Here is a 27,516-nt window from a genome sequence, read left to right on the forward strand (position 1 = left end):
AAACTCTTATCCAAACAAACTAATTGTGATGTGTAGGTAAGTAGAGTTTGACTATTATGTCCTCCCATATGCAATTAGTTTGTATTGCACATTATTATCAGACTTTTAAATAGTGTTTATAGATGCAAAATGACTAGCTTCTCTTCTAAGCTAATCATCAACTTCAGCATTAATACAAACAAAAATTTCATTAGATTACAAACCACTAGAAACCCTCAGATGTGCAATTGAGCTTCTATAACAGATGGGACTCATTGAATTTAGTAATTAAGTCACATTTAAGGTAGTTTTAACACATTATAGGCAAAAAATTAGCATTGCAACTACTTAAAAGTGTAATTGTAGTACTCTTCCTCTTCATCTATAATTGTAGGGCAATTTTTTTAAGTGCATTAATAAAGACTCTTAATGCTGAAGATGATTGGTTCAGGAAACTCTTAATACTCGAAACTCTTGGTTCAATTGGTTCTGTTTCATATTTTGGTGTACCTGTTTGGAGAGGTGTTTTCATTCAAGTCAGCAATTGATTTATGTTTAAGGGAATTTTAATGTACAATAGGTGAAGTATCAATTTTTAATCCATTACAAGTATAATTACAATGCTCTTGAACTTTCTAGCAACAATAGAAGCTTTTAAAATTGAAGATTGTTGGTTCAGGTGTTTATGCTCCATATTTTGTTACAAGTGTTTCGACAAGTATACTCATTTGTTTTCATTTGAATAAATATTTCACCACATAGGTTAAAACTCCCGTGCTGAATGCAAGCTTCCCCCAAGTGGTATAGAGTAGAATTAGCATAACTTCATTCTCCCATAGGGCGCAGAAAAGAGTTTCTTTCTCATTTTGATTCTTTTGCATTTTTCTTTTTATGCCTGCCTGTAACCTTCTACGTGCCATCATTTTGACCTTTACTCTTGGAACATGTTTAAAGATTATTTAGGTTAAACCACAACCTTCGATCCACCCACTCAACCTTACATGGTTCTCAACGAACTTATTAACATTTTTGTTTATGCAATAGATAAATTTTATTTATTTGCTTATTTATTTTTTGAAAAAACCCAAACATCATTTCCATGAATCCCTATTACAACTAATATGATCATTACATTCAAACCCTAGCTCATAATCTCTAGCCTAGCTATAAAGTTCCAATCCACTTTACATACATATCAACTAAAAACAGTAATCGTCCTTTAAATTCCATTGATAAACAAGGAGCTATTACTTCAGTTTCAACAAGAGACGTGGCATTGCTGTATCCTAAAATCAATGTAAGGCGGCATTTCTTCGTAGGAAGAAAGAAAGGAGTTGCAAAGTAACATAATGAGATTCTCGTTCTCCTTAAAATTGTGCTTATAGCTTACATTATCGGTCGAAAAAACCAAAACTGAAAATCAACCCTGGATGTACGTAACCACCTAACTTTCATCAGAGAGGAAATGAAATAGTATCAGACCGGTACATTTCAAAGGTCAGTCAGTTATGGTCAATAGCTAATTCTGACAAAAGAAAAAGAAAAGAAACAAAGAATAATCAGATCAGGGATGTTCTCAGATCAAGAGCTACAGATGTTATTATTTCGTACAAGAATTCTCCCAGAACTAGTTTTGATGGTATTTGAGACATTGCGTAGCTGCAGAACAAAGCAGAAAACTGTCCCATAACAGATTGGAGGAGTTGTTCTATGACGGATCATCCATCTGTGATTCCCCAGGGGTGTGATATTCGGTAACATAGAGCAGTTGTTTTCCCATTTCTGGAGGCACGGCTAAAGAATTTCTAACAGAATACAAAAACACCCTTCTCTGATGTAATCATTCTTTTTGCAGATGCAGAACCAACAATTCTTTCAAGCTGAAACCATAAAAAAGTACGCATCACAAGAACTTTAAAAGAAAGTAAAATTCATGTGACACAAGGACAAAGGTAATTTGAGAGAGAAAGCAAAAAAAAAGGAGGCATATACAGGCTTATAATCTTTGAGTATTACAACCAAGGCAACGAGTAAGAGAAAAGGGAAGGAAAAGCTGGCATTATCATCTATATGACCACTAAATTAACAGATTTGTAATCCCATCCATTGTCCTATGCCTTCAATTCCAATAAATATCTAACAATTTCAAAAATCGAAGGATCCTTGAAATTAACTGCTATAAATACTGAGTAGCAAATATACTTTCCAAACGGGAACAATCTCAAGATTCTTAAGCAACATAAAAGCCAAGGAGCCAGAAGGTTTGATTACAACCTCAATGCAGTGTAAGCCATTCTTAGGGGAGAGTCATGTCAATTCAAGATTAAGAAAGAAAATTACCTTCATTGGAATTAGAAACTTTCAAGAAATTCAAAGAGAGTTTCCTAGACGATGGTACTTGCCTTAGTGACAGAAGGTAAGTTCAAGAAAGATCTGACCGAAAAAGGGGAAAAAGAGGAGAAAAAAGGGGGGGGGGGAGGGGGGGGGGGGGTACAGCTTGATGCTTGACAAAATGCAGATAAGTCTACTATAACCATTACTGCATCAATATTCAAGAGTAAGCCCTCCAATTTCTGGTCTCAAACAAGTCAGACTTGCTTAATAAACTAAAAGTTCTATATCAAAATTTTAACATCAGAAAAGGAAAAAGAAGTTAGTAATAGTCCAAGCAATATCCTTGAGTGCTTTCTTCTATACCCTGATTTTGCACAAAATGTGTCTTTTAACATATCCAACCCATGATAAAGAGTTTCGAGTTTAGTTCTCTCACAAGTCAAAATTCCTCAAGTTGAATTACTGGAAAGCACTGCTAGTAAGAACGTGACAAAAAGTAAGATAAAACAAGGAAAGTCCTCCACGAAACATGATTACACTGAAGTTCTGTGAACTTGAGATCATACTTGATATTACTATCCCCTTAAATGTTTGTTTGTGAAGCAAATCTGTTTGTGCATTTTTTATTTATTTTTTTTGTGAAGCAAATCTTCTTGTTGTTGTTGTTGCCACTTTAACTAGTAAATAGGGAAGAATTTCCTCACAGGACTCTGGAGGACCTAATCAAATTTCAATCTCTATGAACTTTGTCTATTCTAAAGAAACCTATCAGAGAGAATAAGAATAGAAAATTTTCAAGGGACACTTTCATTTCAGTGCATGCTCGAAAAGATCTTACCCGGAACTGATCAAAACGAGAAAATAGCACGGTACAAGACATGTTTTGAGATCCTTCGAGCATATTTACTATCTGAAATACACGACAATGGTACTTCAATCAAAATTCCTCAATAGACAGGAGAAAAGGAAACATATGCTTACAGAATAAATTGTACCTCAGGGTAAAATTCTTTCCTCTCCGGAAGAGAATAAATGATCAATTTCTGAATAGCACGGATCTATACACAAGAAACTTAGGATCAAAATAATGTCATATGTTCAATCTGAAAGCTTGTTAAAACTATTAGGAAAACAATGAAATCCTAATCTCTGAGGTCAACTCTCAGGGTACAACATTTCAATCTAGAAAACTTAGAGACAAACACACTGTTTGTATGGCTATGAACGGTGAGAAAGCCATGAACTCATATAGGGCAACTATTAAGAGAATGACTTCTAAAATAAGATTAAACTTCACTAATCTACTTGTATCTTGATTTCCCTTCTTTAATTCTGAAACATCAAAGTTAGATTTTTGGATATACATGTAATTTGCCTCAAATATGAAAGTATCAAGAGGATGAAATGCATAGGAGAGATGCTGCTATCAGCAGTATTATGCATCATTGCAATTATAAACAAATAGACCAGAAGATTCTCATCAATTATATTAATTCAGGTCCAGTTTTTGATATCTCATCAATACAGCAAAGCCTTGTAATCCTAAAGCACTTATTTCTTATTTAAGTAAACGTTTTAGCCATATGTAATTTTAAGAATTCAACTAGAAGATAACGTCATTTTAAAGTTCTGTGAAACAAAGTCAAATCACTGTGCCAGAAATAACATTGATCACCAATAGACCATGGTTTCTCCCTTTTCTTCATCAGTTTTGTTGTCAAAAAAAAAAAAAATCATGCAGCAGCATAAATGATCTAATATCTATTTTCTCAACTAGTTTTACAGCCCACCAATCTTAATTGACTTAAGAGTACAATAAAGGTGGTAGTAGGAAACACCAGAAAGAAGACAAAAAAGAAACTAAGAACCTTGTATCTGTGGTAGAAGTGAGCTCTCTCAGTGTATAGCATGATTTTCCGCTGTCCTTGGAAGAACCAAACTCGCCCACGAGATATATCACTTTGTTTGGTGTACCTAAATAGGACAAAGAAATTGCTATCAAACGTGGAGATAGTCAACCGTTTGCATCAAACTCAAATATTGTGCTGAAGAAAGTGTGAATTAAACCAGCACAATCTAAAAAATAAAAAAAATAAAGAAAAAGGTGATTGCTCCTTACTCTCCAAGAAGGCAGAACGATGCTTCTTGAGATTTCAAAAAATTTCGGAGTCGAACAAACTCGAAATAAGAACTAATACATAGCATAATTCCACCCTGCATAAATGGAAAGGTTCATAAATGTTCAATATGAATCTTAAGACCAGATGTTCTCAGAAAATTATCAACCAATTCAAACAAGAAATAAATACCTGGATAGAGTCTTTTATTTTGGGAAACACCTGCAATGAGAATAAGTTGCATCTGGATAAACTTAGCATAAGAGAACAATGCTTCCCGAGAAAAAGACTAACCATGAGAGTTATGATTAACTTAACCATGCAAAAAGATCCTCTCAATTAAGTGTCAAGTAGAATTACATACCATAAACTGAATTCATAATTTTTAACTCCAATTTACAAGGGGCAGAGATCATTTCAATGCAGTTAGCAAAGGTAGTAAACAGTAAGAATGCAAAATGAAGCAGAGAAGATGGTGATGCATCCAAAAGAAGCTTCGGAATTGCTTCAATCACAGGCAAATGACACAAATGTAATTGATATTGTACTTCAATTCCCTAAATCTAGTCTAGAAATTCGGCCCTCAATGATATTAGTCCCATAGTCCTCCTCTGTTTTCAAAACTCCTGAAAAGCCTAATAACGTCTTTTAAATGTTATTTCAGATTGGCAATTAGTGTTTACCATCTCTGGAACCATGAAAGTTTCAAAATACCACTCTCTGGTCCTTCTATGCCTTTCCTTCCAGTAGTCTCTTTTTTTTTTTTTTATGCCTTTCAAACTCTTGTATGCAACTTCCCGGTGTCTATTCTGATTTCAATTTCATCACCTACAAGCTCAAGTGATTATCATGTTCACAATTGAAACAGAAGTCAATATGATATGTTCAGACTTAGTTCTGCCTGTTTAAGCAGGAAAGACAACATATGGACTCCGAAGAGCGAGTGCAGAACTGTGATCCCATCAGATAATTCATCTTTTCTCTCAACTATTTAGTCACTTCGAGAATGCAAACTGTCTCTGGTACAACACTGACTGAAGCTTAGACATTGTTGAGTTCAACACTATATGTGAAATATTGGAAACCAAATTGTCTAAGATGATAGATGCCAAGTGCTGTATATTTTTACATGCACCCAACTTATGAAACCTGACTTTATTTTCCCTTTTCTTTTGGATAGAATTCCCCAATCTAAGGGTACTTTAAATAGCTCATTATGAAATGCAGTTGGTTTCAGGTTTATTTCAACTAGGGAAAGCACATGCATTGCATACATTTTCTGATAATAGACAGAGACCATTCATATCACCATTTACAGAAGTTCAGCAGAAAAGTGAGGAAGCTCATTGAGGACATACTCCCTGGAAATAAAAAATTTCTTGCATTCATGACAAAATGTTTTCTAATTCAGATTAAATGCATTCTTACAGAGGGCCTGATAATGCTTTCTTACTGATCTCATCTCTTTTTGGGCCAACATGTCTCCTTTCCTATGTTGCATGCATAGTTGCCATACTGAAAACACCTTCATCTGAGTTCTAACCCTGCATTTGTTTTCCGTAGAGTTGGGAAAAGACCTATAATCCCACTTGCTACAATTTTCTTAATCTAACCCAGAAAGGGAAGTTCCACTTCCCTACCCTCTGCAATATAATCATGCACTTGGATTTTTTCTCTTTTTTGGTCAACGTGCTGTAAGTGTGAATACGTGACATTGCATCTTGGTGAAATTCTAATCAATTTCTTGATCATGTATATTTCACAAAGGACAAACTGGAAACATAGATATAAAAATGCACTGTACTGAAACTGTAATGCTGGCCACTGACCCAACTCTATCAAAGCAAACGAGTCACCAATGTGAATGATTATCTGTAATATCTAAAAATAAACTACATAGGTCCAAATGGAAATAATATGCTGCAGCAACTTTGTTGTCAATATATATTGCACCATCTAAAGTGACAATTCAGCTATCAAACAAACCTTCTTACAAAAATACTGGAAACGAGCATCATCAGCATCTGCAATCGAGTCTGCTTCAAACCGCTCGTATATCTGTCATGTTCAAATAAGGGACAAAACAAACAAGAAGACTAGATGAAGGTTCTTCTACGAGTTGATTGATATACAAGAAATATTAGGTGGTAATCCAGAATAAAAGTTTAACAGCAATCTTGCTGGAAAAAAAAAAGAAGCAAATCCTAAACATCTAAATTTTGCTTAAACAAACATTAATACTACAACCCACAAGTATATATGGAAAATTAGCAGTTGCGGTCATTAGCAAAGATTTCTTTTCAACAATATTATCATGTAATAATTGGTCTACCATACAAGCAAAAGCCTATCCCCTGAAGACTAACTGACCTGCCGTACAGGGATCAATACTTTTGGAAGAACACCTTTATAAAGGCACACCAACTTGACCTGCACAAAGACCTCAATCACTGTAACTTGCTACAAGGACATAGACTATGAGCCTATTTTTATGTTAAGCAAGAAGATCATACACATTATTTACCATCAAGTCATGTTCAATCACATTTCCTTTTAAAGAGAAAACACGAAACAGTTATGCAATGTTTTGCCCCTAACATGTTGGATGATGGGGGTGGAAGCATATTAGAGATTCCTTTCCAGTTGAGGGAAATGCATAAGCATCCATACTTCAGACCTCTTGCAATTAGTCACGGAAAGTTAATATAGGAGGATGAGGTTATTATTGAAGTTTAATGACGAAAATTGGCCACTTTGCCTCACACTTCCCAATCTAAAATCTTCTTGTAAGACGCATTGCATGAGAAAAATGAAACAAAGTAAATCAGACTCATGTTAGGCTTATGTTAGCGCTTCAGTCCAATATAGCAAGTAAATTTCAAGCAGAGGAATTTCACCAAAATTTCCTCATTCCTCCCCAAAATTGGTGATACTTCATTTTGGAGCTAAGGGGAAAAAATAATGCAACTGGAGCAGGCAACCAGCATTGGCAAGAGCCCCAAAATTTAACCTACATATCTTCACCACCAAGATGATAAGCATTCCACCCATAGCATCAGCAGCTATAATACTGCCAAATTAGTAATCTGGAAATGAGAATTAGAGTGGGCAATTTGAACAAATCAAAACTCTCAGGCTTAACTGTTCGAAAAGAAAGAAAATGAAATTTATAGAATGAAAGACTGCAGAAGTGATAAAAAAAAAGTTTCAGTTACAACTATACTGAACTGTATTCATTTACTTCTCCCTTCACAAGGTTGGTGTAAACAAATATAAGGCAAGGGCTCACACTTGGGTAGACCCCATCTTCAAAGACCCAATGGCCCAAATTGGGGTCTTTGAAGACTGGGTCTACACAAGTTTTGGCCTTTTAATATTCATGGATAGTTAAAATCAAAATAGTCAACTAAACATGCCAATAATATCTACATGCACTTAAAGTTATGAATTTGGGCAAACCTTTCCCTCGTAGTTAAGGCAGTGCCGATTGAACAGTGAATTGATGTCTGAAAAAGAGAATGGCAGAGTGAAGCGTCAAAAGAATTATCAGCTCCAACTGTTGTCTAAGTATCTTATGAGGAATTTTAAAGTTCAAATGCATTGGTTTGCATGAACAGTCTCAATTCCATACATCCAAAGAAACAGTTCATCTTTTATGACACATAAAACAAAGAAAGCACAAAATAGTCTTTAGAATGCACATTTTATGTGTAAAAGTAGCATGCGTAATATATAAAGATGAGGATCAGAAAAAGGATTCCTCTGGAGCATTATAGGATCTTTTTGTTTTCTTTTTATAATTTTTATCTGCAAAGTGGGTGTGCACTTCTTATCTTCTCTTTTTGTTATGGGCATTGGCTAGTTGTTTTGTGGGTGGGGGTAATGCATGAGGTGGTTAGTTTACTATTCTATTTGGACGAAAGGCCTAAATGCATGAGGTGGTACTAGTTTACTTTCATCCCCACCCACATACCAACATTAAGCATGATCAAGAAGAGAAAAATTTATAAAAAGCGCAAAAAAAAAATAAATAAAAAGAAGAAAAGAAAACAGAAAATCCTATAAACTTGGTGCAACATATATCTTCAGAGGTTAAATTGGAGTCAAAAAGCATTTAGCTAAAAAGTCCACATTGCTGTTTAAGGGAACTAGTTAACAGCTGAGGCTATTGTTAAGATGTTGGATTTAGGTTTACAGTTACAAAATAACATTCTTCAAAATCCAGAAGTAATGGAATTATTTCCTTCGCGTTTGGCCTTATGATCCACTCTTAGAGAGGTCAAATCAAACATCTCATAAACTGCATTTGGCAGTCCAAAACATAAAATGTTATATACATGCAACAACTATTCTTAAAGCAACAGTTACACATAATGAAATTAACAATGTGCAAGTAATTACCTGGGTTTAAGTGAGAACCTAGAATTATTGTTTGTCGATAGAATTGCGCTTGTCCATCTAGGTACCTAGAAGCAAGAAAGCAAAAGTTTACGTGGTGTCACACAAATTTAAGAGATCAGATGTTATGAAGGATGATCATTTTTATTGCAAAACAGAGTTATTCCCGCTTGCCTTACCTTTTCAAAAGCTGCTTAAGAAAAAGTTAATCCTTCAAATGTTGTGTGAAAATAAAAGATATATTTGTCCTATAAGTTTTGAAAAGGAAAAGGACATTTACAAATCAGCCTTTTGGGCTCAAAATAAAAAGGCAGAAGTCAAAGGCAAATGAGAAAACCTGAAAACAACTTAAAACCTAAAAACAGCTAGAATCAACTAATATTAAAGTAACAAGAATACACAATCCTTGACTCAGATATTTAAAAATAAATTATTAATATTCCAGAAGCTAGGAAATGTAGCAGAAAGAAGACCGAGTATGACAGGAAATACATAGGGCTCATTGAAAGGTGGATGTTTGCCCATAGAGAAAGGTAGGAATAAAAATATACCATGGTCGTATGCGCATTATATCAGTTCCATGCTGCTTCACAGGTAACCGGTTTAATTGTTCAACTACTGTGTTCACATGAGACCAATTCTGCAGATCAAATGAGGACAACAAAAAAGTAAACAAAAAGTTATTAGGAAATGTGCACTTTGTATCAGTTTCAAGCTGCTTGGCACCACATTATTGTTTCAACAACTTTATATAGCTGGGACTCATTCTTAAAGGCCATACACCTAAAACAAGGAAGGGAAGTAGTATCCATTCTCCTCCTTTTATACGAGCCCGGTTGGAGGGGAAGTGTGGGAGAAGGGAGAAATGACTACTTAACTTGAATAAAGGAACCAACAAAACAAAACTCTACCAGAAAATAAAGTCACCTGCATTAGTATGACATCTGCGTGGTCAATAATCAAAACCTGGAAGATGCAAAAGCCCTCAATTAATTGAAGCGAAACAATTAAAGAATTTATTAAGATAAATATTGAATCATCATGGTAGTGATTAAGTTTAACCAATAAAACGTTCTTTTCAGCCCAAATGCACACAAACCCAAACACACACACACTTATATACATAAATATTAAATGGAAATTACATGGCTTAGAACTAAATAGTTTACCTCTATGGAGGAAAGATAATCAATATCCTTTTCTTTCTCTACTTCTGCCGCGCCAATTTTCTGTAAATTGCCAAATAGAACAAATCATTATGCATATCACACTTTAAGAGAGAAAGGAGGTGATTGAAAACTCATCTGTTCTCGGCAAACCACCCCAAAATTAGAGAGAGATTGAAAACCCAAAAAACAAGATTCTCTTTAGTCATAATGACATTTTTGAGCCATAGAAAACAAAATGACCATCTCTATTGAATCATAATTTGGAAAAAATACAGACCTTTTAGTGATTATGGTTTTTCAAAGCTCAATCAGTAAACTAAAGTAGAGGTCTAATCTCATCAGTAAAATCAAGGTCACCTTATGCTTTAAAAAAAATACTACACTACTGAATCCTGACAGGGCTAAGAATTGATTTCCACTCTCGGAGTCTAGCCAAACAACAATTTTTGGGTTTTAATCAAATCTGTTAAATCCCACCTTGTTGCACTATCCTAAAATATATTGATCTGCATTCTTTTTTTCTTTAACAGAATATCAAGAACTACTTCAACTTATATTAGATTTAAAATTCCCAGATGATAGAACATGTTACAAAGCCATATTGGTTAGCTATTATGAAAGAATATGTTCCACAAAATTTGGGCTTCATTGTGTTCTACAAAACTAGGGTTTCACTTGAATACAGCCTGTTCCCGGCTGTACGCTTTACTCCATGTGCTTATTTTTCTGATGATCTTTTAAGAGAACCCTTCGATTATTTTAACCCAATTTACAGGCAAGTTAATAATCCCCACTCCCTTTATTGCAGGAAAAAGGAAAAGGTAGTTGAGTTTTGATGGTCATAGAAATGGAGCGCATTTTAAAATCCAATAAGCCCTAACTCTGACCCCCACGATAGCAATCTCAAAAGGCATACTGTTCCACAATATTATGATCTATACTTGAAACCTCGTTACAAACCTCAATGTCCTAATATGATTTTTTAGAGCAAAATTGAACATTTTATTGATAAGAATAGTAAGCTTGTACACAGAATGTAGAATTTCTACTGCATCAATAGTACTCTATGCTATACAATACTAGTCATCTAAAACAAGTCAGAGGTAGTCCTGACTCTACAGCCAATTCCCAGCTTGCCTTGTTTACTGGAAATTTTCCACAACCCGCCACTACATCTCTTACAGCAGTCAGCACTTCATGAACAATGTCCTCTTCTTTTACGGGCATGTGTTTGAATAAAGCTTGGTTTCTAGCCTTCCAGATTTTTTAAGCTTGTTAGATGCAACAGTTTGGGTCCTAGTTTAGGTTTGGACTTTTGAGGGTTTACAAGCCTCATAACAGTTGCTAAGGCAGTGGATCCACGACTAGAGATGACACACCTAAACAACAAATAAATAAATGAAGGCCTAAAAATCATTTCAAGACTTGAAGGCTGGTAACTGGTAGAGGTGCTCTAAATATAGGTCAAAAAGTTACAGAATAAAAGTACAATCTATCAATCCTTTAAATACGTATTATACAGTTCCTTCTAAATTTACTACTGTCATGTAAACATTTCCGTTGAATGCGACTATTAGTTTTTTGTAGTACATAAAAAATGTGGAGTAACTCAGCCAACTGGATGGTTGAATTGTACTGCTAAAATTTCTTGGTTAAAATTAAAAGTTGGACCAAAAATTGGATTGGACTACACCTCTTTATGATGCCCAATTGAACCACATAATTTTTTGTTAACTGGTTAACACTAAAAACCTACATAAATTTCCAAAAAATCTGAAAACTGGTCATAATCACCGCTAACAAACACAGTATAGATAGCAAAAAGATAATACACAGTAAACAAGCAGCCAAGGAAGCAATCCATGATGAGGAGTTTATAGTTTACTGGCAAGATTTTCAACCTATAGCAATCCAAAACTCAAAACATGCTCGATGCAGATAAAAGAGATTACATGGCATAGTATGCATAGCATTAAGAACCAAATCACCGTGACCAGTTAAAGACTCACAGTGATCAAACCAAGAGGGGAAGCAACTATTATGTCTGAGGAATAAAAATCAGCATATAACTTGATCTTCCTCCTGCCAATAAACAATCAAATGAAGAAATATTATTAGAAGCAAAACACCAAAGCTTAATAATCAGAATAATGAAGACACCTCAGGGCTTTTCCAAATCTTCAAGAACAACACGATTAATAAGGAACCAGAGCTTGAAAAGAATATGTGATTTCAAAACAGAACAAATTACTATTGTGCATCAGAGAAAGAATAAAGAAGTTATTTCACAGCCAAAAACTAGTATGCATGATTTCTCAATGGACTATACAATTCTTTCGGATTCATACATATAACAATAAATCCAACTTAACCCTCAAATTGTGCCTAATCACCATTTTGTCATTATCAACAATTCCCTAGCTCATCTTATGAAGAATCTCTTTTGAAGTCTCTGCAGATTTTTTCCACTCATGAAAATGACCTTACTTCAATCAGAAGAACTAAAACTCACTACTTGGTAAATTTTTAAAGCAATACTACTAGGCCAATCGCTCTAAGCATGCACCAAGAGCCCTTTGGTGGTTAGTGGTTACTGGTAAATTAGGTCTGATGCCTGGATGTTGAAGTATTTTAGCCTGCCGAGGGGAATTGAGGGATGGAAGTTCCTGTCCCATCAACACCTCCACAAGCAATGGTGATAGGGAAGACTTTTCTTGAGAACCAGGAAGAAGCTTCAAACCAATATGTTAAAATAAAATAAAAGGAACCATGTTATGCAATCATGTCCTGTTATATTAAACATTAAACAAACTCACACACTTCCCACAAAACATATCATGTGATGCTTAGACTGCAGAAAGTCACCGTCAGCTCTTTCCAAAAAAGAAATCTCTTGACAAAGTTCAAAACCTCCTTTTATTTGATGCTAACCCAGCCAATCATTTCAAACCATCTATTTCCTTGTTACTAAGAAATGACAAAGTCGATACTCCTAAAATGCAAGCCTTCCCAGTCAAAGACATTTAAAGAATATAATTTCATATAACTAAGTTCTGTCACAATGCCAAGGGTCATGGAGGGAACTGTGTTAGAGCATGAGTAGTCAGAATTTTCAAGGTTACTTATTCAACTGATTGCTATAGTTTTGGCAACTGGTCCAAATCAGTACATTATTAAATCATATACCATAAAATTGCACAATGGGATAAAAAGCATGAATTACTTTGCAGCCTTTAGATGTCCTCATCAAGTTAATGAAGAGTGACAACTTAATACGAGAAAAAAGCTAAACATATGAAAACAAATGACTGTAATGTTAGACTTGGCTTAGTCACAACGGACAGCCAAAAGCCCAAAATGATTTTATTTCTCCAAGAAATTACAATCAATATAAAAAAATACAAGCATTGCTCCATTCATCTTTTCAGAAAACACCCAATGAATGCGTAAGAATTGACATGCTATAGAAAAAGGAGCTCCCTAAAGAAGTCTGCTCAAACAGAGTCAAATAATTAAGAATCTCTCAATAGTCAACAAGTCAAGATCAGATATTTTACCCCATATACTTGATGCCTATCATGAAATGATCATTGTTATTCCCACCAAACAATGACTGAAAGTCAGAAGGTTTAGAGGACTTCTTTCTTTTTGAGTTCTCAACATCCTCATCCTCCTCCTCACTTTCAACTCCTCCACTCCCAAACTCCTCAGTAAAGCGATCCATGTGTTCAATATTAACCTAGGGAATAGGACAATGCAGAAAATGCATTGAAGAGACTGTTCATTTTAATGACAATCAATAACTATAGCAACAAAAGACTGATTAACTCCACACAGATGACCTATGCAAATGCCCAAATAATGACAAGAAGCAAAGATTATAAGACATCATATTTGCAGCTACCACAGTCAATTTAGTCCCTTTAAGTTCTAAGCATCACAATTATCCAGACTCCACAAGAACGCGATTGGAGAACTTAGAATGCTCGTCTCCTCTTCTACTCAGTCCATGTAGAATCTACTGTTTAGTTGGAAAAATGGAGATCCATAACCAGTCTAGGAGGACCATTTGCCAGTCTCCCGCGTGTCAGCATGAACATTACACCACACACATTCAAAAACACATTAAAATCTCCTTAATTTCTTCCCATGGAAGCAATAAGAAATATATGCCATCGTTGTTCCTACTTCTTGAGCATAGTTGAAATTTTTAGTCACAATCAGTAATTATCGTACAGAAGACTGGCTTTTCTTTTTGGTCACTAGCATGCGAATGTGCATCTTGACATGCATTGCATTCTTTTGCCCAAGTCAATGGAAAGTCATATCCGGGCGTAAGACCATGTATGTGCTCCAGTCCATAAAGTATCACTGTCCATCAGGCAAGTTGTATTAAGTGCAGAAGACTGAAAAGTCATTGTCGACAACACAACAGATACATTTGAGTTTTCGATAAGAAGTTATGCAAGAATAGTGCTAAACAAGAAGATAACCAGCCTCAGTGGGCTCTTATGCACAAAAACTCGTTGACCTTTCCTACCAGTGCTCTAGTACAGTGCAGCAATACCTTATGCTTTGAAGGGGTTAACTGGATCAACCTCTTTACTACCCAAAATGCAATGCTTGCTAAAGGCAAAAGGATCAAGACCTGAAAATTAAAACAAAAACAAGGGCAAAAGCTTATCTTCTGAAAGTGTCAACATTAAAGCAATTAAGAATCTTAAGAGTGTGCCCAGGACATCAAAACTAAAATGTATAAGAAAGTTGTCAGACACATAAAACAAATATGAAAGAAACTTTAAGCATCCTTCAATCCTCCCTTAATTTCAAACTTGAGTCAGTTGCTTCTGCATCCTGTTAGTCTCTTTCCCAAGTGGATTTTCAGACATGTATAGAGTGTCTACAATGTAGGTATAAACTTCCGAGGTGAGAAAATTAACAGGAAGAAGTTCATTACATTAACCTAAATAAATCAGCTACAAGTGACCAAAAAAGTAGGGGAAATCTGTACGTCTTGTGGGTTAAGATAGTAGCACATGATTGGTGAAAGATCTTGGCGATGAAACAGAGATGCCAAGTTGTCCATGCAGGCACCTCCGATCAATACTTTCTAATCTTTGGCACCCTGGTTTTGGAACTCAAGAACAAGCTCTGCTCTATGATAATCACTTAACAAAGGTGTCAAGTAGTTCACGTGAAAAGAAAGGCAAACTTTCAGAATCTTTTCCCTTTTCAAATATCCATTCCCTTGCATCGGTCACTGTCTGTATCAGATATAAGAGGGTCCGAAAACTGCAGCACTTTTGAAATTCAAGGGCAAGGTAGCACCAAAGCAAATATTGACAAAACCAGAAAGCCTACGAAGTGAAGTTCAAATTTGCCAGGAGAAGGCACAGCTCTTTCTGACCTTAAGTCTACCTAACAATTACTAATAGATGGAGAAACTTGCGCATACATTAGGTTTACCAATTTATAGTAACTGTTCATTGAGCAAAAGATAGCCACTTAGATGAAAAATAAATTGATTACATGACAAAGGGGGAAAAAGATCATAAGAACAACACCAGACTAGTAAGAACGGAATAGATAAACAGCCAATTAAGACAACCAGAATAAATAAACAGACGCATGGAAGAAAATTTTGTGCATAACCTTTCTTATGTGCAGAATTACACCTAGAGCAAGCACTATGAATACCTTAGGACGAGTAAACCCATGGTCCAGGAAACCATCACCATTGAGAATGCCCCCTTGTCCTTGAGCATCAGCCACTTTTGCATCATTTTTACTGATCAAATCCCTTGTTCTCAAAACATGATTTAACTGCATACCACTGTTTTATCAGCAGTTTGAAATACACAATGTTGTTTTGCTTCTCATTACAAAATGATGCTATAACAATTAAAAATCCATATAGAGAAAGTTGGAAAGGAAATGCCAATTCAAAACACAAAGGTAATGACCAAAATACAAGTATAAAACCATATACATACAGTGTGCAAAACATAAGCATCCAGGATACTCGAGTCCTCTTGACCTTTAAGATAAAAAGGCTTCTTGTTATGGTGTAATACATCCCGATAGCTGTTGCCTACAGAAATAGTGTGATTGGAAGATTATATGTACAACTTTTAACTGATGAATATAACCCCATTGAACAAGCAAGAGATTATCATAACGCAACAATCATCTCAATTCTCTAGAATGTGTCAAAAAGTGATTGACTATCAATTGTTAACGCAAAATAAGCTCAGAGTAACAAAAAAGGGAAAATATTATAGCAAATATAAGCTGAATAATAAGGCTCAATCCCAAACTGCACTTTAAAAAGGACCCCTTCATGTTAAATAACTTATATTCTAGTTGCTGATCTTTGATAAGTTAAACAATTGCAGAAAGGGGGTCAAGCATGGAAGAAAATCGAAAATAAAGTCCAAAGGCATCTCAGAGAATCACAAGGTTTTCAGTCATTTTATATCATCTACACTGAGAAGCATATATATATCTTGCTCGTGGTTGACTCTGATTCCCTAGAATAAAATAATGGACAGCTTAGACGTTAAAAGGAATCTCATAGTTGCCCCTAAACTTTGCCTTTTAAATAGATAAATAAACATTTGGTTTGCAGAAATATACATTCTTTAAAAAAAAAAAGAAAAGAATGCACTATGAAGACCATCTAAACATACACGGGGCATTGACACCTTTCCGCCTACCAAAGAAAAAGGGGAAAAGCAAAAGTACTCTTAATGTAAAAAATATACACCTGCATGCTTTTAACATTTGTTATGCAATACATGCTCAATAACATGCCAGTTTGTCAACATTAAATCTGTTCATCAATGTTTGATGCAAAATGAAACCCAACTAAAGAATCACATAATTGAACCTGAAGTAATACACAGCAAGCATCAATTAGATTGAATTTAGAAGCAATACCAATTAAACCAAACAAAGATGACCAAGAAAATTGCGTTAACACCAATTAATTTCTTATGTCTTTTGCTGAGTATTCCAGCATTGTTAAGATATGTCATCCAGGGTAATAAAAAACCTAGCCTTTTCCAATCAACTGCTTGTAAACAACATTGCAACCCCTAGACCTAGTCTTTAAAAGTTTCTGATGCAAAGTGCAGAATGAAAGTACAACCTGACAAAGCCACTTTTGTTTTTTGAGATATAAATTTGGGACTCTCAAGAAACCAAACTCAACCAGGAAGGGCAACTATAATAAATAATTATGCAAAATGCAATTCTCAAGAAAATTATACAAAAATTAAGCCAACTGAAGGAGTCAAAAAGAATTTTATATTTATGTGGATAAATCCATATTGCCTTCGTTATTATGAAATCTGAACACAATGATTGAAGAACTTAGGAGGAATAGAAACTAATATAGTTAAATTTTCCTTGAATGTTTCTAGAACTAAATTTCGCTAACAAGAATTTCTTCTTCAGAGTAAGTATGATTCATTCTTTCACATGTATCAGACTGCCACTGGTTCATACACAATTTCTGGTGCCAAGTGATAGGGCCAAAGTAAATTCAGTAACAGCACAAAAATAAACTAACAAACAGGATAGACCTAAAGGTTTATAAGCACTTTTAAACATGCCAAGCATGCTATAAGTTGTTCCACACAAAAGTTAACACCACAAAATTCCTGTTCCAAGGTGACAGCAAATGCTACAATCTAATTCAACGTCACATTGATGAAAACCATCACCACTATTAATCATAAGTAACATAAGAAGTTTGAGTGGCAGAAAGGTGTGGCCAAGTTTGTTAGATCACTTACAGATGGAGAAAAAGAATCTCTGCTCAGATGATTGAAAATCAGTGCCGCCAGATCCTTGATAGACATCTACCCAATGCTTATACAATCTTGGCTTCAGGCCACACATTTCATTCATGTCAATGTCCTGCATAAACAGTCATCAATTACTTGTCCTGCTACTCTCGGAACTATACTCAAGTCCTTTTAAATAGAGTCTATAAAGGAGATCAAAAAGATCTCAAAAGGCAACAACAGACAAAGTGCAGGGTGCACCAATAAAGACTCCATTAATTTCCCTTTGCTGCAACATCAACGACTTCTAACTAGTGTAACATTTTTACACAGTCCACACAGCACTAGAATGCAGAACCAAATCACAGAAACACATAACAGAAAGGAAGAAAGAAAGTTGTAAATAGAGGAGAAAGCACTCTCCTCCAATATCAAAACAAAAGGCATAGAAGATAGTTTAAATTTCATAAGCTACCTTAAAAAAAAAAAATTAAACCTATCCAAGATGATCAGATGATACCAAGTGGGTGAAGTTAAATAACAGCAAAATTTAATCTATAAACACCAAGTTGTACATCTTTATCTTGCAATGATTTGTAGAGATAAACATACTAATGCAACAAGAAATATGAATGAACTCAAAACATTCATGACTCCTAGATAAATAGCGAAATGAGCTCAGGGCTCAAGCATATTGGTTGATGATCATATGTTTGTGGAAAAGATAAGGGCAAAATTGGCTTTAAAAAGTCAAGAACTATGATACATTAAAAAAAATGCTCCAAAAGAATAAAAGTAAACGACTACCTTCCCATAAAATCCTCAGCTAATGCAACATGAACATAGGCAATAAATCATGTATTGAGCTTAGTCATGCCACCATCTAAGAACTAGATCATGAAATACAATGATAGATGATGTTCAAAGATACTCTAAATGATAAGCACTGCCATACCACACTGCAAACAGGACTTAACCTACAAAATTCTCTCCCAGTGCTAACAAACAAAGAGTATTTGGCGCTAAAAGACCAAATAGTAGGATATTACCCTAAAATCTTCCTTATCCACCCACAAAAAACAGGTCATGAATATTAAAAGAGTTGTTTTGCTTCAGGAGAAACTGATTTTTTGTATGCTTGTGGGAGGGAGGGTCCAACTGCAGCATCGTATGCCCAAAACTTGAAGTAAATAAACACAATGGGCTATTAGATCCACACAAATCCGCATCAATCAACCACTAGGCTAAAGGAACCAGAATTACAAGACGATAACTATTACAACAGTTAGAGCTCTTTGCATGCAGAAACTCACCATATCAACCAACAGTTATAATTAAAGAGATCTACCTTCAAAAAACAGTCTCCAGTTCCTCTCCACTTGCAATTGGGTGCACGAAGAGCAGGAACTTCCCATTTGTAATTCCATTTCCTCTTGAATAAGTTGTCAACCTCTCCTTGAGATAATTTATATTCCAAGTGACTGCTGAATGTACTACAAGTTCAGAAACCTCAAGTTAGGTATATAGACAGTTCTTGTGTCCCGTATATTTTCGGTGGGGGTAGAACATCGTATTAGAATGCAGAACAGTTGTTGCACTGGTTCCAAAAGGAATAGGAAAACATGTTAAAAATGTTAAAGACCATCTACATTGAAAAACATGTAAAAGATCGCCCATGAAATTCTATACTTGTGTTCGATTAATTTCTTAGTCAGGTATAAATTCCTTGCAATCATTCAAACTAGGAAATTACAAGGTTTCTCGTACAGTGCAAAGTTTACAACAAAAAATATATATATATAAGAAAAGTCTCGTCGTAGAAACTCGAATAGGAAAAGCACAACTTCAAAACAAATTTATCACTTTCCTTGGAGATTTAAATTTATAAAACAAAACTGGCATAATGCACAGTAAAGAAGCACCTACATATCATACCCTCTCTCTTTTGCAGTAACTAGTCAAACTAGGTACATGATCATTAAATGAATACGCCATCACAAATTCCATTAAGAAGGGCAACAAAATAAAGATCAATGATCCAAAGAAAGAATAAAAAGAAGTCAATGAGCAAATTTGATAATGACAACAAAAAGACTCCAAAATGCTTGCATTTCAGTGCCATAATGTATCTATCATTTCCTTGGTGGATAAAAATTAGATTATAGACAACCAAAGTTTGTCCTTGCTGTTTTAAAAACATAAGCTGATTTCCTTTTCGCTTTCCACCTTTGTCCTTTTCGCTTTCCACCTTTGTTTGTTTTACAAGAAAAAATGGAATCCCAAAAGCAATAATAGAAAAACCAATGCAATTTATGTCATGTAAGAATACCTTCTGCTGGTAATGGATTCAACATTTGTTCTCGAATCATGTTCTTCGTCTGAGTCAGAGGCACCAATCTCTCCATCATCTGATCCAGAATCTTCACTCTTTTCTGTAGAACCCGGCACACCACTTTCTTTGGCACCATTTATCATTTCAATTCTTCTAGGACACTCATCAATACTCCCTAATTCAAAAAAATAAATAAATAAATCAATATTCAACAGTCAACTACCCAAGCAGCTCACATTACAAAATGACATAACAAGTTGATTGCATCACTACTCTTACCACACCATAAATTATCAACATATCAGATTTAGGCAAGATTACTAATTTTTTTAGTTGGAAAAATATGCAACGCCGATAGGGTTGTAGTAATCAATTGCGCAATTAAAGATCATGCCTTCCATAGTTTTTTTTATTGTTTGTATTGTTATGGTTGCTTATTTGAAAAGTTGTGCTTCTGAGGTGATTTCAGACTATAAGCAATTGCTTATAACTTGAAAATTTATCTAATTTTTCAACTGAATATTTTGGTGATAAAAGATGTGCCCAAGTAATTAATGATATCTAACCATTCAATTTAACTTGATAACTTCCGATATATGAACAGACTTCGACATGTTGTACAGGAAAAAAGAACAAAAATCCATTTTAACCCATGTGTATCAATAAATAAAAAATACTAATTCCAAGACACAAAAAGTGTTTTATCCCTCCGATGATGCAAAGATGTTTAAATTTTACATCAAGGAAAGATTATTAACTTTTATTTTCCATCTCATCTATGCACCCAAGGCAGTCGGATTAAAGAATACTAGTTGAACTTTTCTCCAAAATTATTATTATGCCCAGTTTTAAATATAACAAGTTTAACACTTTAGCCCCCACAGAATCTGAAACATGGCATAATTCCAATCCTTCACATAAGTAAGCTAATGTGAGCATTAATGATCAAAACTTGTGCTCTAAAAAATTTTCAAGCTACAGTAACTAGCGTGCAAGCTCATCACCACATGTTTTCACCTAAATAACATAGTGGACTATGTGCTCAATACATTCTATCCAAATTATCATAGTGCTTGAAACTAATAAACAAGCCGATTAACTGAAAACATGGAACCAAGAAACCCAGTACAATCTATGATGGAGGTAATAATCAACATGTAAACTTACGGGTCAACTAGGCAAAGGCTCAGCAAAAGCATTAAAGGATATAACAATAATAATGTGATGCATTGAAGTTTACATTTAATGAGAAGAGAATGAAAGGCATTATACTTCCTTGTAACCAAATGAAGCAACAAAATACAAATTCTACAACTGATTCATAAAGAGCATATTGTCTACCTTCATTGTCATCTTCAACCTCACTTTCTGATTCATCATCTTCTGTATCACTTTTCCCTTCTTCTCCTCTTTTTCTATTCACAGGAGAAACACTTTTCTTATGTAAGTTTTCACAGACTAAATAAATCGACATCATGAATTGAGTTTCTTCTTCTCTTTTTCTATTCACAGGGGAGACACTTTTCTTTTGTAAGTTTTCACAGGACTAAATAAATCAACATCATGAATTCATTCAATGCAACTAGAATAGTAAAAAAATCAGCCAAGTGTCTACAGCAACATGGAGAATAACTTTTGAGAATAACAATGATTGATTTGACTGACCTCCTAATCATGAAAAAAGTTATGCATGAGAAAACTAACAATTCTTATGCAGTGAAACACATCAGTTACACTATCGCGGTGACAAAACTTATTCCAAGAACCATCTGCGTGCCTCATCATGACAAGAACAGCTTTCAAGGACTTGTATTTTTTAACTTTCATTTTTCATAATCAACATTAAACAGTTCACCCTACACTAATCACCAGTTTGACTAGATACTTGAAATCAAACTTACTGAAATAATTTCCATCCTCTGTAACTCATTTATGCTTTCCATAATTTTTTTCATCTTTGTTAAAGCACAGGCTCTGATTACCAGGAAAACAAAACCATATATCTTCCATAAGCAAAGAAAAAATGTTCATATACCTTTACAAACAAAATAAATTAAGGATTAGCACCTATTGTTTCAGGGAAAGAGATTAAAGACATCACTACATCTGTTTCTCCACCTCTTTCATTACAATTTTTTGCCATTACCAATGATCATCAAACAATGTAAAATACTGATTAATGGAGAAGCAATTGATGCTTTTAACATTAACCAAATCCCGAAAAAATGTCATTTGACACTTCAATTCCACAATAACAAAGCAATTATGATTATCTTACAAAAGAAAACTTAACAAACCCCAAAAACACTAGGGGAATATGCTACAGTGCACCTCAATGCCATAGTTCTTGGGAACCCACCAACCTCCACTCATAGCACTATTTCAAACATGCTCTTATAACATGTATTCCTTTTATCCATAGAGCAAATCAAATTTATTTCCAGAATGACAATTAGCAACCTCAAGCACTGCATTACATATACCAAAACAGCACTTTCTACATTAAATTGCCAATCATCCAAGTCACAGTTTCCAAATGATAGGCTTTCAAAACCAACTAAAGTCCCACAGGTTCAATCAGCAAATTTTAAACGCATGAAACCATCAATATGTAATAATTAACCCGCAAAATCAAAAGGGGGTATGATAAAAATAAAAACATGTAATACATATAACAAATGATAGACTTTCAAAACCAACGAAAGTCCCACAGGTTCAATCAGCAAATTTTAAACGCATTAAACAATCAATATGTAATAATTGACCAGCAAAATCAAAAGGGGGCATACTACGCAGATAAAAATAAAAACATGTAATACATAACAAACTCTTATAACATGTATTCCTTTATTCGCAGAGTACACTGAATTTATTTCCAGACTGGCCATTATAAAACTCAAGCAAACATTCAATGCAATGAAAACAGCACTTTCTACATTGAAAATTCCAATATCATCATCAAGACATTATCCAAATGATCAACTATGGTCAATCAGCAAATTTTAAACACATAAAACCATCAAGAAGTAAATAATTCACGATCACAATCAAAAGGGGGTATATTTCACAGATTAAGAAAAAGGGGGACACAGATTTTGTAGCACCAGAGCACTACCTTTGCTTAATCGCATTTGCAATTAATTGACTACTTGATCCCAACCTCTTCAATAAATTGTCATACATTGTTGGCTTTCTGTTAAAAACAATATCCTCTTCTACTTCTTCTTCTTCTTTGGTTTCTAATTCAGCCTCAGAATTTTCATCAGACCAATCCTCTAGAACATTTAAAAAAGACAAAAAAAATCACTAATAACAAAAAAAATCCTTAAAAGATAACTAAAATGTAATACTGGCTCACCTGAGTCATTTTCTAGAGGATGCTTAGGTACAAGTTTTTCTGCTCCAGGATTTAGCTTCAGATTTTTGAACTTCTTAAATGGCTTTGAACTGTTCACTCTCTTCAATCCTATATACGATGTACCTATTAATAAGTATAAACGAACATTACGAAGCAAACTAAAGGAAATTTTACCTCTTTTTCTTGCAAATCCTGGTTTTCCCATTGAAACTTGATTCTTCAAGCTTTGTTGGAGCTCTGGGACGTTAATAAGTTAAAGAAGAAGAGAAACCCTAAACAAAATCAAAACCACAAATTAAAAAAAGGGTGTTATACAAAAATTGAACTAAAATAAATATACAAAATTAAAACAAATAAAGCGAATAAATAAATAAATGAAATGAAAACATTCAAAAGGCATGCAATTAAGCACATAAAGTCACATAGGGGCACATAGGGTCAAGTAAAGTCAAATAAAGGGGTAGAGTGTACCTCCCTTGAATTGGTGCCCTAAGGAAACGAAATTACTTATTTACCCCCCAAAAACAAAGAAAAGGTCAAGGCATCACTTTAATTGAGAAAATTAAAGAAAATATGCAAACACAAGCTCAATTGGTCATAACCCTTAAAATTATGAATTAAATGCAGTTTAAACAAAGCATGGTGGTTAATTGAAGCAAACAAGCAATGGAGTTGCGAAATTAAAGCTGCAAAGGACCAAATTACAAATATCAGAAAGTTTTTAGGGCCTAATCACGATTTCCAGAACTTTGGGGCCAAAATTGAAGGAAAGATAAAGTTCAGGGACTAATTTGAAATTATAGCAGGGACCCCATTGAAAGCATTTATAAAAGTCTTGGGGTCAAATTATGAAGTCCTAAAAAATTTGGGGTTAAATTACAAAGAAGGAGAAGATGGAGGGGCTGAAATTATAAATTAAACAAATACTCATCTTCCCCAGACGGGTTCTACATCAGAGTCAGACGGCCATTTCCGTCCTTCTTTGCAATCAGAGCCATACCGAAAGTCAATTTCAAAACTAGCCATTCCAATAGACAACGAAATCCACAAACAAAAACTCCCTCTCCTCACATTAATTTGAATTCATACAAAAGGGGACAATATGAAACGGCAAAACAGAAACAGATGCCGCACACAAGCCCCTCAGGATCAAAACTATCCTTTCTACCATGAAAATCAGATTTTATGTTTTGACAAAACATTGAACTTACTGTCTTTTCATTTTCTTAACACGCAAAGTGCAGATGAATCATCTATCAAGTAGAACTTTCAATTAGACAATTCATCGAACAACAAATGGGCATTAAAAACTTCAGTGATTCCCTACTCCAATGAAATCACGGCTAGCCTCAAAATTGTCAAAAAAAAACCAGAAATTCAACCGAATCAACAAATAAAGCAGTAATCTTTCACCAAGAAATTGCGATAAAGAAACGTAGGCAGTCCACCAAGAAATTGTGATAAAAAAAACACCAGAGAGCTTCAAGCGTCCATGCTTAAAAAACTGAAATTTGAAGGAAGAAGACACCTTACAAAACTCTTGCTTGATGAAAATTCGCAGGTGATGATGGTGGGTTCGGTGAGGTGGTGGCGGCTATGAGCGGCGGCGGTTCCGGCAGCTCTTCAGATGAACCTTCCTTGCTCTGTTTTTTCGCAGCTTTGCTCCTCTGCTTTTCCTTGGCTCTGGTTTCTTCTAGCCGCCACCCCTTGCTCTTGTTTTTCCTCAGGGTGCGTTTGGTTCTACACAATTGGAATTCTATTGAATTAGAATTCTATGAATTGGAATTCCAAAACATTAGAATTCTTTTGTTTGAGTAATGCATAGAATTGATACAGAATTCATTTGAAATTCCAAATTCTTTATTTGGACAGGAGAAGAATTCATTAAAAATTAGAATTGTTTCCAACTAACATTTCCTTACATAAAAAATTTCTTTTTTTACTATATAATAATTTTTTAACATTTAGCTAATTGTTACTAAAGCTTTAAGGAAAAAGCCAATTAGTGCCTTTAATAATTTATTTTTTCTTGCATTTAACTAATTGTTACTAAAGCTTTAAAGAAAAAAAAACAAATTAGTTCCTTTTCTGCAAAAAAAAAAAAATTTATTCTTGTTTTTTTCTTAATTAAATTATATTAAATAAAAATAATTGTATATTCTAACTTAAAAAGTAGTTAATATTTATCCAGTTAAAACCTTGATACTTTTTTTAAAGTTAAGAACTTTAAATTTGAGAAAATCAAATGCTTACTCTATGATATGAATAGGGAAGAAAAGTCATAACTTGTACCTATTATAAATGTTTGAACTTTGTATCTTACAAGAAATTCCAATAGATGAATATGCAAACAAAGTGATTTTAGCCAAAAGAAAAAAGAGAAAGAAAAGCACAATTATACATTGCTACTATTTTTTAATAAATTGCCATTCTAATATTAAATTAAATCCGAATAGGTTCCTATCAAATTTCAACTTCCATGATGGCCTTGTCTAATTTGATAGTCAATAAACATTGCTCGTGCTAAAGCATTTCTAAATTGTGTCCACTCGCTAGTTGGTTGTACTGTTCGAATTCGATTCTCATTAATAGCATTTACACCACTATCATTATTTGGACCATCATCTTCCATTCCATTTTCCTCATCTTCATCTTCCATTTCACCTTCATCATCAACCTCATGCTGTACTCTTCGCATCTCAGCATCAACTTCATCCAAGTAAGGATCATTTGGTTGTTCTACTCGAATAATATTATGAAGGATGGCACATGCATTAATTATCATGACATGAGTCTTAACATCAAAAAAAGATGCATCTCTCAAAATGGCCCATCGCTTCTTGAACAAATCAAATGTCCTTTCAATCACATTTCGAGCAATTGAATGTCGAAGGTTGAATAACTCTTTAAAATTTTGAGGCTTGTTCCCACTAGCAGACCACTCACTAAGATGATATCTAACTCCCCTATATGGAGCTAAGAAACCGGGGCTATTTGCATAACCCGCATCAATAAGAAAGTACTTGCCTGTAATGTTGGACAACAAATTGTTACTCATTTATAAAGTACTTGCCTGTAATGTTGGACAACAAATTGTTACTCATTTATAGTTAAAAGAAAAAAAAAATACTCCTTTACTATATGTTTCTCATGCCACCAAACTACTAATGTAGCTATTGTTACCATATAATTTGCAACTACCACTTGTCTTTTTTTTGCTTTTTGCTCATCTCCTTCTTTATCCATGTCAATATCCAAATTCTGCAATTCAAAATCATGACAACAATAAGAAAATGTAAGTCAAAAGACCAAATCATGCCAAACTAGCTATTAATTCAAAAGACCAAATTAGCTATTGGAAAACTCTCAAACAAAAATTACAGCTATACCTATCACTGCAAATATCCCCAATCATGCCAAGTTCCATGCAAAATAATGCATAAGAAAAGGATGTCCGTACTTGAATTTTTAATCATATGCTTTAATAAGCTCTACTGCACTATGGTAAACAGAGATTAAAAGTAGGGATTGGATTATATATACCAAGCAGAAGAAAAAGGCTGAAAATTAGGCCCTGCTCGTTGATCATGGGCAAGTATCATTTTGGTTGTGCTACGTCAATTTTTTGTGGAGGTAAACAGTAAACATTATTGTGACTTCTGCTTTTTTATCAGAACCTGCTGCTAATCAAAGCTATACTACAGGGACCAGTTACTCTCATTTTACACTATATTATTCTTAGTATCATCAAAGGAAGATAATAAAATAGCCAACTATGCATACCAATATGGAAAACACTGGATAACCTGTATTAGAAAATATATAAAACGGAAACAGACATAGCAATTGGCAACGAAGTGCAAGAAAATTCATCTAGGAGATCAAGAGTCCACTGATCCACTATCTATTTGACAGGCAAACTAAAAATTGTGAAGTTATGCACGACAATTGCTATATCGGATGACTATCTCTGCTTTGAACTTGGAAACATGAAGAAGTCGAACCAAATGAATGAGAAATCAACTATACTAACCAAAAG

The 27,516-nt window shown here is 34.4% G+C and overlaps 1 protein-coding gene across 2 annotated transcripts; it reads right to left on the minus strand.

Annotated features, from left to right (window-relative positions):
- Positions 1–1,321: 1,321 nt before the first annotated feature.
- LOC113775314 (U3 small nucleolar RNA-associated protein 25-like) lies at positions 1,322–25,204 on the minus strand. Of its 2 annotated transcripts, none has more exons than XM_027320137.1 (26): positions 25,011–25,204; positions 23,652–23,749; positions 23,478–23,585; positions 23,235–23,394; positions 21,461–21,534; positions 20,117–20,294; positions 19,136–19,280; positions 17,797–17,920; positions 15,991–16,088; positions 15,695–15,820; positions 14,565–14,645; positions 13,555–13,736; positions 12,007–12,079; positions 9,998–10,057; positions 9,756–9,794; positions 9,380–9,468; positions 8,832–8,896; positions 7,890–7,936; positions 6,801–6,860; positions 6,417–6,488; positions 4,623–4,652; positions 4,433–4,527; positions 4,182–4,287; positions 3,309–3,371; positions 3,152–3,223; positions 1,322–1,859 (listed from the first exon to the last, which is right to left on the minus strand). In XM_027320137.1, exons 2-26 carry the CDS (start codon positions 23,680–23,682, stop codon positions 1,785–1,787), a joined length of 2,253 nt encoding a protein of 750 aa, XP_027175938.1. In that variant the 5' UTR covers positions 23,683–23,749; positions 25,011–25,204; the 3' UTR covers positions 1,322–1,784. The 2 variants fall into 2 exon arrangements, with proteins under 2 accessions (XP_027175938.1, XP_027175937.1); XM_027320136.1 differs by having other exon boundaries at positions 25,006–25,204.
- Positions 25,205–27,516: the final 2,312 nt, after the last annotated feature.

Source organism: Coffea eugenioides, chromosome 6 (assembly GCF_003713205.1).
Source record: "Coffea eugenioides isolate CCC68of chromosome 6, Ceug_1.0, whole genome shotgun sequence".
Taxonomy (NCBI): Eukaryota; Viridiplantae; Streptophyta; class Magnoliopsida; order Gentianales; family Rubiaceae; genus Coffea; species Coffea eugenioides.